The following is a 12,377-nucleotide window of genomic DNA, read 5'->3' as shown; positions in this document are numbered from 1 at the left end:
TCAATTATAAACTATAGTTATTTTGTGCACAGATCTAAGAAATGTAGAAGATATAAAGGGTTGAAAATTTTTTGGGTCATGAAATTCCGTAAAATTGTGGCCGTTCTATATCTCCTACTGTGCACCACATATTGATATGGAATTTTGTTCTCTTATACACTTTGTTTTTCTCAATTATAAACTATAGTTATTTTGTGCACAGATCTATAAATGTAGAAGATATAAAGGGTTGAAAATTGTTTGGGTCATGAAATTCTGTAAAAATAAGACCGTTCTATATCTCCCACTGTGAACCACATATTAATGTGGAATTTTGTTCTCTTATACACTTTGTTTTTCTCAATTATAAACTATAGTTATTTTGTGCACAGATCAATAAATGTAGAAGATATAAAGGGTTGAAAATTTTTTGGGTCATGAAATTCTGTAAATTTATGGCCTTTCTATATCTCCCACTGTGAACCACGTATTGGTATGGAATTTGGTTCTCATATACACTTTCGTTTTCTCAATTATAAACTATAGTTATTTTGTGCACAGATCTATAAATGTAGAAGATATTAAGGGTTGAAAATTTTTTGGGTCATGAAATTCCGTAAAATTGTGGCCGTTCTATATCTCCTACTGTGCACCACATATTGATATGGAATTTTGTTAACTTATACACATTGTTTTTCTCAATTATAAACTATAGTTATTTTGTGCACAGATCAATAAATGTAGAAGATATAAAGGCTTAAAAATTTTTTGGGTCATGAAATTCTGTAAATTTATGGCCTTTCTATATCTCCCACTGTGAACCACGTATTGGTATGGAATTTGGTTCTCATATACACTTTCTTTTTCTCAATTATAAACTATAGTTATTTTGTGCACAGATCTATAAATGTAGAAGATATAAAGGGTTAAAAAATTTTTGGGTCATGAAATTCTGTAAATTTATGGCCTTTCTATATCTCCCACAGTGCACCACATATTGATATGGAATTTTGTTCTCTTATACACTTTGTTTTTATCAATTATAAACTATAGTTATTTTGTGCACACATCAATAAATGTAGAAGATATAAAGGGTTGAAAATTTTTTGGGTCATGAAATTCTGTAAATTTATGGCCTTTCTATATCTCCCACTGTGAACCACGTGTTGGTATGGAATTTGGTTCTCATATACACTTTGTTTTTCTCAATTATAAACTATAGTTATTTTGTGCACAGATCTAAGAAATGTAGAAGATATAAAGGGTTGAAAATTTTTTGGGTCATGAAATTCCGTAAAATTGTGGCCGTTCTATATCTCCTACTGTGCACCACATATTGATATGGAATTTGGTTCTCTTATACACTTTGTTTTTCTCAATTATAAACTATAGTTATTTTGTGCACAGATCAATAAATGTAGAAGATATACAGGGTTGAAAATTTTTTGGGTCATGAAATTCTGTAAATTTATGGCCTTTCTATATCTCCCACTGTGATACACGTATTGGTATGGAATTTAGTTCTCATACACATTTTGTTATTCTCAATTATAAACTATAGTTATTTTGTGCACAGATCTATAAATGTAGAAGATATGAAGAGTTGAAAATTTTTTGGGTCATGAAATTCCGTAAAATTTATGGCCTTTCTATATCTCCCACTGTGAACCACGTATTGGTATGGAATTTGGTTCTCATATACACTTTGTTTCTCTCAATTATAAACTATAGTTATTTTGTGCACAGATCTATAAATGTAGAAGATATACAGAGTTAAAAATTTTTTGGGTCATGAAATTCTGTAAAATTGTGGCCGTTCTATATCTCCTACTGTGCACCACATATTGATATGGAATTTTGTTATCTTATACACTTTGTTTTTTTCAATTATAAACTATAGTTATTTTGTGCACAGATCAATAAATGTAGAAGATATACAGGGTTTAAAATTTTTTGGGTCATGAAATTCTGTAAATTTATGGCCTTTCTATATCTCCCACTGTGAACCACGTATTGGTATGGAATTTGGTTCTCATATACACTTTGTTTTTCTCAATTATAAACTATAGTTATTTTGTGCACAGATCTAAGAAATGTAGAAGATATAAAGGGTTGAAAATTTTTTGGGTCATGAAATTCCGTAAAATTCTGGCCGTTCTATATCTCCTACTGTGCACCACATATTGATATGGAATTTTGTTCTCTTATACACTTTGTTTTTCTCAATTATAAACTATAGTTATTTTGTGCACAGATCAATAAATGTAGAAGATATACAGGGTTGAATATTTTTTGGGTCATGAAATTCTGTAAATTTATGGCCTTTCTATATCTCCCACTGTGAACCACGTATTGGTATGGAATTTAGTTCTCATACACATTTTGTTTTTCTCAATTATAAAATATAGTTAGTTTGTGCACAGATCTATAAATGTAGAAGATATAAAGGGTTGAAAATTTTTTGGGTCATGAAATTCCGTAAAATTGTGGCCGTTCTAAATCTCCTACTGTGCACCACATATTGATATGGAATTTTGTTATCTTATACACTTTGTTTTTCTCAATTATAAACTATAGTTATTTTGTGCACAGATCAATAAATGTAGAAGATATACAGGGTTAAAAACTTTTTGGGTCATGAAATTCTGTAAATTTATGGCCTTTCTATATCTCCCACTGTGAACCACATATTGATATGGAATTTTGTTCTCTTATACACTTTGTTTTTCTCAATTATAAACTATAGTTATTTTGTGCACAGATCTATAAATGTAGAAGATATAAAGGGTTGAAAATTGTTTGGGTCATGAAATTCTGTAAAAATAAGACCGTTCTATATCTCCCACTGTGAACCACATATTAATATGGAATTTTGTTCTCTTATACACTTTGTTTTTCTCAATTATAAACTATAGTTATTTTGTGCACAGATCAATAAATGTAGAAGATATAAAGGGTTGAAAATTTTTTGGGTCATGAAATTCTATAAATTTATGGCCTTTCTATATCTCCCACTGTGAACCACGAATTGGTATGGAATTTTGTTCTCATATACACTTTGTTTTTCTCAATTATAAACTATAGTTATTTTGTGCACAGATCTATAAATGTAGAAGATATAAAGGGTTGAAAATTTTTTGGGTCATGAAATTCCGTAAAATTGTGGCCGTTCTATATCTCCTACTGTGCACCACATATTGATATGGAATTTTGTTATCTTATACACTTTGTTTTTCTCAATTATAAACTATAGTTATTTTGTGCACAGATCAATAAATGTAGAAGATATACAGGGTTGAATATTTTTTGGGTCATGAAATTCTGTAAATTTATGGCCTTTCTATATCTCCCACTGTGAACCACGGATTGGTATGGAATTTAGTTCTCATACACATTTTGTTTTTCTCAATTATAAACTATAGTTATTTTGTGCACAGATCAATAAATGTAGAAGATATACAGGGTTAAAAATTTTTTGGGTCATGAAATTCTGTAAATTTATGGCCTTTCTATATCTCCCACTGTGAACCACGTATTGGTATGGAATTTGGTTCTCATATACACTTTGTTTCTCTCAATTATAAACTATAGTTATTTTGTGCACAGATCTAAGAAATGTAGAAGATATACAGAGTTAAAAATTTTTTGGGTCATGAAATTCTGTAAAATTGTGGCCGTTCTATATCTCCTACTGTGCACCACATATTGATATGGAATTTTGTTATCTTATACACTTTGTTTTTTTCAATTATAAACTATAGTTATTTTGTGCACAGATCAATAAATGTAGAAGATATACAGGGTTTAAAATTTTTTGGGTCATGAAATTCTGTAAATTTATGGCCTTTCTATATCTCCCACTGTGAACCACGTATTGGTATGGAATTTGGTTCTCATATACACTTTGTTTTTCTCAATTATAAACTATAGTTATTTTGTGCACAGATCTAAGAAATGTAGAAGATATAAAGGGTTGAAAATTTTTTGGGTCATGAAATTCCGTAAAATTCTGGCCGTTCTATATCTCCTACTGTGCACCACATATTGATATGGAATTTTGTTCTCTTATACACTTTGTTTTTCTCAATTATAAACTATAGTTATTTTGTGCACAGATCAATAAATGTAGAAGATATACAGGGTTGAATATTTTTTGGGTCATGAAATTCTGTAAATTTATGGCCTTTCTATATCTCCCACTGTGAACCACGTATTGGTATGGAATTTAGTTCTCATACACATTTTGTTTTTCTCAATTATAAAATATAGTTAGTTTGTGCACAGATCTATAAATGTAGAAGATATAAAGGGTTGAAAATTTTTTGGGTCATGAAATTCCGTAAAATTGTGGCCGTTCTAAATCTCCTACTGTGCACCACATATTGATATGGAATTTTGTTATCTTATACACTTTGTTTTTCTCAATTATAAACTATAGTTATTTTGTGCACAGATCAATAAATGTAGAAGATATACAGGGTTAAAAACTTTTTGGGTCATGAAATTCTGTAAATTTATGGCCTTTCTATATCTCCCACTGTGAACCACATATTGATATGGAATTTTGTTCTCTTATACACTTTGTTTTTCTCAATTATAAACTATAGTTATTTTGTGCACAGATCTATAAATGTAGAAGATATAAAGGGTTGAAAATTGTTTGGGTCATGAAATTCTGTAAAAATAAGACCGTTCTATATCTCCCACTGTGAACCACATATTAATATGGAATTTTGTTCTCTTATACACTTTGTTTTTCTCAATTATAAACTATAGTTATTTTGTGCACAGATCAATAAATGTAGAAGATATAAAGGGTTGAAAATTTTTTGGGTCATGAAATTCTATAAATTTATGGCCTTTCTATATCTCCCACTGTGAACCACGAATTGGTATGGAATTTTGTTCTCATATACACTTTGTTTTTCTCAATTATAAACTATAGTTATTTTGTGCACAGATCTATAAATGTAGAAGATATAAAGGGTTGAAAATTTTTTGGGTCATGAAATTCCGTAAAATTGTGGCCGTTCTATATCTCCTACTGTGCACCACATATTGATATGGAATTTTGTTATCTTATACACTTTGTTTTTCTCAATTATAAACTATAGTTATTTTGTGCACAGATCAATAAATGTAGAAGATATACAGGGTTGAATATTTTTTGGGTCATGAAATTCTGTAAATTTATGGCCTTTCTATATCTCCCACTGTGAACCACGGATTGGTATGGAATTTAGTTCTCATACACATTTTGTTTTTCTCAATTATAAACTATAGTTATTTTGTGCACAGATCAATAAATGTAGAAGATATACAGGGTTAAAAATTTTTTGGGTCATGAAATTCTGTAAATTTATGGCCTTTCTATATCTCCCACTGTGAACCACGTATTGGTATGGAATTTGGTTCTCATATACACTTTGCTTTTCTCAATTATAAACTATAGTTATTTTGTGCACAGATCTAAGAAATCTAGAAGATATAAAGGGTTGAAAATTGTTTGGGTCATGAAATTCTGTAAAAATAAGACCGTTCTATATCTCCCACTGTGAACCACATATTAATATGGAATTTTGTTCTCTTATACACTTTGTTTTTCTCAATTATAAACTATAGTTATTTTGTGCACAGGTCAATAAATGTAGAAGATATAAAGGGTTGAAAATTTTTTGGGTCATGAAATTCTATAAATTTATGGCCTTTCTATATCTCCCACTGTGAACCACGTATTGGTATGGAATTTTGTTCTCATATACACTTTGTTTTTCTCAATTATAAACTATAGTTATTTTGTGCACAGATCTATAAATGTAGAAGATATAAAGGGTTGAAAATTTTTTGGGTCATGAAATTCCGTAAAATTGTGGCCGTTCTATATCTCCTACTGTGCACCACATATTGATATGGAATTTTGTTATCTTATACACTTTGTTTTTTTCAATTATAAACTATAGTTATTTTGTGCACAGATCAATAAATGTAGAAGATATACAGGGTTAAAAATTTTTTGGGTCATGAAATTCTGTAAATTTATGGCCTTTCTATATCTCCCACTGTGAACCACGTATTGGTATGGAATTTGGTTCTCATATACACTTTGTTTTTCTCAATTATAAACTATAGTTATTTTGTGCACAGATCTAAGAAATGTAGATGATATAAAGGGTTGAAAATTTTTTGGGTGATGAAATTCCGTAAAATTGTGGCCGTTCTATATCTCCTACTGTGCACCACATATTGATATGGAATTTTGTTCTCTTATACACTTTGTTTTTCTCAATTATAAACTATAGTTATTTTGTGCACAGATCAATAAATGTAGAAGATATACAGGGTTGAAAATTTTTTGGGTCATGAAATTCTGTAAATTTATGGCCTTTCTATATCTCCCACTGTGAACCACGTATTGGTATGGAATTTAGTTCTCATACACATTTTGTTTTTCTCAATTATAAACTATAGTTATTTTGTGCACAGATCTATAAATGTAGAAGATATAAAGGGTTGAAAATTTTTTGGGTCATGAAATTCCGTAAAATTGTGGCCGTTCTAAATCTCCTACTGTGCACCACATATTGATATGGAATTTTGTTATCTTATACACTTTGTTTTTCTCAATTATAAACTATAGTTATTTTGTGCACAGATCAATAAATGTAGAAGATATACAGGGTTAAAAACTTTTTGGGTCATGAAATTCTGTAAATTTATGGCCTTTCTATATCTCCCACTGTGAACCACGTATTGGTATGGAATTTGGTTCTCATATACACTTTGTTTTTCTCAATTATAAACTATAGTTATTTTGTGCACAGATCTATAAATGTAGAAGATATAAAGGGTTGAAAATTGTTTGGGTCATGAAATTCTGTAAAAATAAGACCGTTCTATATCTCCCACTGTGAACCACATATTAATATGGAATTTTGTTCTCTTATACACTTTGTTTTTCTCAATTATAAACTACAGTTATTTTGTGCACAGATCAATAAATGTAGAAGATATACAGGGTTAAAAATTTTTTGGGTCATGAAATTCTGTAAATTTATGGCCTTTCTATATCTCCCACTGTAAACCACGTATTGGTATGGAATTTGGTTCTCATATACACTTTCTTTTTCTCAATTATAAACTATAGTTATTTTGTGCACAGATCTAAGAAATGTAGAAGATATAAAGGGTTGAAAATTTTTTGGGTCATGAAATTCCGTAAAATTGTGGCCGTTCTATATCTCCTACTGTGCACCACATATTGATATGGAATTTTGTTATCTTATACACTTTGTTTTTCTCAATTATAAACTATAGTTATTTTGTGCACAGATCAATAAATGTAGAAGATATACAGGGTTAAAAACTTTTTGGGTCATGAAATTCTGTAAATTTATGGCCATTCTATATCTCCCACTGTGAACCACGTATTGGTATGGAATTTGGTTCTCTTATACACTTTCTTTTTCTCAATTATAAACTATAGTTATTTTGTGCACAGATCTAAGAAATGTAGAAGATATAAAGGGTTGAAAATTTTTTGGGTCATGAAATTCCGTAAAATTGTGGCCGTTCTATATCTCCTACTGTGCACCACATATTGATATGGAATTTTGTTCACTTATACACTTTGTTTTTCTCAATTATAAACTATAGTTATTTTGTGCACAGATCAATAAATGTAGAAGATATAAAGGGTTGAAAATTTTTTGGGTCATGAAATTCTGTAAATTTATGGCCTTTCTATATCTCCCACTGAGAACCACGTATTGGTATGGAATTTAGTTCTCATATACACTTTGTTTTTCTCAATTATAAACTATAGTTATTTTGTGCACAGATCTATAAATGTAGAAGATATAAAGGGTTGAAAATTTTTTGGGTCATGAAATTCCGTATAATTGTGGCCGTTCTATATCTCCTACTGTGAACCACGTATTGGTATGGAATTTGGTTCTCATATACACTTTCTTTTTCTCAATTAAAAACTATAGTTATTTTGTGCACAGATCAATAAATGTAGAAGATATACAGGGTTAAAAAATTTTTATGTCATGAAATTCTGTAAATTTATGGCCTTTCTATATCTCCCACTGCGAACCACGTATTGGTGTGGAATTTGGTTCTCATATACACTATGTTTTTCTCAATTATAAACTATAGTTATTTTGTGCACAGATCTATAAATGTAGAAGATATAAAGGGTTGAAAATTTTTTGGGTCATGAAATTCTGTAAAATTGTGGCCGTTCTATATCTCCTACTGTGCACCACATATTGATATGGAATTTTTTTCTCTTATACACTTTGTTTTTCTCAATTATAAACTACAGTTATTTTGCGCACAGATTTATAAATATAGAAGATAAAAAGTGTTGAAAATTTTTTAGGTCATGAAATTTTGTAAAATTTTGTCCGTTCTATATCTCCCACTGTGCTCCACATATTGATAAGGAATTTTTTTCTCTTATACACTTTGTTTTCTCAATTATAAACTATAGTTATTTTGTGCACAGATCAATAAATGTAGAAGATATACAGGGTTAAAAATTTTTTGGGTCATGAAATTCTGTAAATTTATGGCCTTTCTATATCTCCCACTGTGAACCACGTAATGGTATGTAATTTGGTTCTCATATACACTTTGCTTTTCTCAATTATAAACTATAGTTATTTTGTGCACAGATCTATAAATGTAGAAGATATACAGGGTTAAAAATTTTTTGGGTCATGAAATTCTGTAAATTTATGGCCTTTCTATATCTCCCACTGTGAACCACGTATTGGTATGGAATTTGGTTCTCATATACACTTTGTTTTTCTCAATTATAAACTATAGTTATTTTGTTCACAGATCTAAAAAGGTAGAAGATATAAAGGGTTGAATACTTTTTGGGTCATGAAATTCTGTAAAAATAAGACCGTTCTATATCTCCCACTGTGAACCACATATTGATATGGAATTTTGTTCTCTTATACACTTTGTTTTTCTCAATTGTAAACTACAGTTATTTTGTGCACAGATTTATAAATGTAGAAGATAAAAAGTGTTGAAAATTTTTTGGGTCATGAAATTCTGTAAATTTATGGCCTTTCTATATCTCCCACTGTGAACCACATATTGATATGGAATTTTTTTCTCTTATTCACTTTGTTTTTCTCAATTATAAACTATAGTTATTTTGTGCACAGATCTATAAATGTAGAAGATATAAAGGGTTGAAAATTTTTTGGGTCCAACTTGTTGGGTCTTGTACATTTTGTTTTTCTCAATTATAAACAATAATTATTTTGTGTACAGATCTAAAAAGGTAGGAGATATAAAGGGTTGAAATTTTTTCGGGTCATGAAATTCTGTAAAAATTATGGCCGTTCTATATCTCTAACCGTGAACCACGTATTCTTATGAAATTTTGTTCTCTTGTACACTTTGTTTTTCTCAATTATAAACTATAGGTATTTTGTGCACCGATCTATAATTTTAGAAGATATAAAACTGTGGTTCTTAACCGGTGTTCCGCGAATATGGTCCAAGTGTTCCGCGAAATTTCAATTTTAAATGTATTTAAATTTAGAAACTTAGGAAAGATACGAAAACAAAAAATTTTTCCTTTTTTTTATTGGAATTTAATTTTTAGATCTTGCTAAATTCTGAATTTTAAATTCTTTAATGTTAGTGTTCCGCGAGAAAAATATATACATATAATTGTATTCCGCGTCTACGAAAAGGTGAAGAACCACTGCGCTACGAACATGCACGACTGGCTCTCCCTCTCACTCTCATTAACCAACTCTTTCCTTGTTCAGATTTCCTCCTGCTTAGTCATAGCTCATTGCGCAACATAGTGGACAGCTCCTCCTTTTTACTAGACGAGCCAACTCAAAAATATTCAAAGTTTCAATAATTGATTCGTGCTGATATTCAACATTAATTTTTTTTTCCGAAGTAGCCTTTTTGGATTCCAAAGCCTAAAATTCGGAAAGTAGTTTCTGAAAAATGTCTACAGACAGCCAGACCCACGCAGATAACGTTTCTCTCACACTCACTGTGATGGTATGAGGACTAAAAAAGTGGGCGCGGGTCCGTGGAGGGTAGCCGCAGAATAGATATCCAAGAAAGTTCACCGTTTGGTTTTGAGAGCTGGTGATACCCGAGCCGAGTATTGCTCGCAATCCGCGACGCCATTATAATTAACAGTGATTAGTCGATTAGAAAATGACGAAAATAACCGAAGATTCATTATTTAATAAGTTCGCAGAAACCCCTTTATTAATTCTAAAGTAAGGTGTAATCTTTACGCTGCCGCATTTCTACTGACCGCAATGTGAAGCAATATCTAGTTCTCTAATTTCCCATTTGACCATAATCAGGAGAAGGCAGGTCGGACAAGTGAGCTATCGCGTGCAACGGTCTAAGGTCACATAGTCCACTCGGCCACTATCGACCTCGTCCTCTCACTCAGAATTATTCACAAAGTTCACCTAGCTAGACCCTGTTTACCCAAGGGTTCAATGTATCAATCACTTTCCAAGTTAATAATTAGTGTAATACATTTCCATTAGGCCAGATTCCCAAATGGGAATGTGTTTGGAGTCGACGTTTGTAGAGAAATAAACGTTTTATCGGTGAAATGAAAGTAGAGTGGCTAGGGTTTAATGATCGTCAAGGCACGTAGCTGTCTTTAGTTCGGCCAGTTTGGAATTCCTCCTGCAATCGCCAAAGTTCTTTTGCAGTGACTCTGCTCCCTTTTGACCATCATCATACATTATTCACCCGGCGTGAAAGAAAAACAGAATACACTTTTTGATCTCACAATAATCCAATTGTGAATAGGTCAGTTCAGTTTAAAATAGCGTGACGTGCTGGAATGACTCTGATCTACACCGTGAAATTTTCTTTTTCTAATATTTACCGTATGGAGGCCGCTTGTCCAAGAAAGTGTATTTTAAAAATAATCCGTACGTTTGTGTTTTGGTGAACACCAAACTCTTAGAGAACTACGACTTTTCAGAAGAGGATTTCTTATTTTCTCCGAAACAAATTTTCGACTTCGGGACCAATTTCCTGAAACTTGGCCACTACACTCATCTATACCGAAATTTTTATTTGAAACTTCTTCTGCAACTTTTCTAGGAAAATTGTGAGGAGGCGGCCGGACTGCCCCCTTATTGTAATTTTCGTCCTTTTTTTGTGAAATATTAAGGAATAAATAGCTAAAATGTCGAGTTCGAAAAAATGGTATTGCCGGAAGTGCGAATTTCCTGATTTTGTTTTTATTGTTTAGCGACTTTCGTAGAAACTATTTGAATCGAACTCTTTAAATTGAGTGTAATTTCTTAAGGAGATTATTTAAGGAGAGAGTAACTTGAAATTTTGCCCTTAAAATAGGTTTTATAAGCGTATGAAAATTTAAAATAGACTTAAAAAGTCGAACCGAAATTCCTCCTGGGAAGAATCAGTTGTGATTGGGCTGAATGTTTCTCTCATTTTCTAAATGGTGAATGCTCGGGAGATTCTTCACGCTTCCTGCAACAGTATGAGTTGATTGCAATGAATATGTTCAAGAGTAAATGTTCACAACCGATTTTTTTAAAAATAAACCCCCCTATTGTAGGATCTGCCCCAGGCCCCGCAAACGCTAACCGTGTCCAGAAGCGCAAACAATACTTTCTTATATCAGGAAGCTCAAAAGAGTTCACCATGTTCCGAGTATTGACGCTATGACAGCAAGACTGCCTTTACTAGTAAGTGAAAATATAAAGAAGAAGTTCAGGCAAAGTATTATCTAAATGAAGACTACACTCTTCATGTCATAACACGGCCGTGCAATACGAGTACTTGTGAGAACTACATAGATTCCAAGTGCACAGGTCGAATGATGTGTGTGATTGAGGCTGTTAAAGTCATGCACTTCTCACCTAATTCAGTATAATCCCTCATTACAATAAGTTTGGTGATTTACTTTGACGAAGTAGTTTTTTACTGACAGTCACTTCCGGTTTCTGTAGAGAAACTGCTGTTTAATGGTAGCAGTGAGAACTTGAGAGTGACTACTATTTCATTGAAAAGAATAAAAAAAAACACGTTGAACATTTTCAGTCACTAGTGACTGATCAGCACTAGTATTGTGTAGCGCTGGCCAGCCTACCGCCTACTGTAGTGGGGCGGTGTACTGCCTTCTGAAGAGCGCCTCCACTCTCCCTACCCCTCTACCAAATTAAACCTTCCTACTTAGATTCGCTTGTGGTGTATGCTCTAGTCTTTAAGCATGAAAGGCCTCGCTGACTCCACTAAACAACCTCTTTTGCTCCAGCTTTGTTCTTGCGAAAATACTAAAACCAACAAACATTTGTGGGCAGCAGAAGAGGAAGCAACGTTTAGAGGACGGAAGTAGGTCGTGA

The 12,377-nt window shown here is 31.9% G+C and overlaps 1 protein-coding gene across 2 annotated transcripts in view; it reads right to left on the bottom strand.

The window, feature by feature from the left end:
- Cad86C (Cadherin 86C) overlaps window positions 1-12,129 on the bottom strand; it is a 43,266-nt gene extending 31,137 nt beyond the window's left edge. Inside the window, exon 1 of one of the 2 annotated variants that reach the window (XM_074121247.1) lies at window positions 11,895-12,129. Coding sequence is in view for 1 of the 2 variants with exons in the window: in XM_074121249.1 (XP_073977350.1) it covers window positions 11,895-11,916 (22 nt within the window). In the remaining variant the exon portion in view is untranslated. The remainder of the gene's footprint in view (window positions 1-11,894) is intronic. The other variant, XM_074121249.1, reaches the window with a different exon arrangement.
- Between the last annotated feature and the right edge of the window lie 248 nt (window positions 12,130-12,377).

Source organism: Rhodnius prolixus, unplaced genomic scaffold (assembly GCF_049639745.1).
Source record: "Rhodnius prolixus isolate KJV_2025 unplaced genomic scaffold, Rpr scaffold_8, whole genome shotgun sequence".
NCBI lineage: Eukaryota > Metazoa > Arthropoda > Insecta > Hemiptera > Reduviidae > Rhodnius > Rhodnius prolixus.
This window is presented reverse-complemented; position numbering and strand designations above follow the sequence as displayed.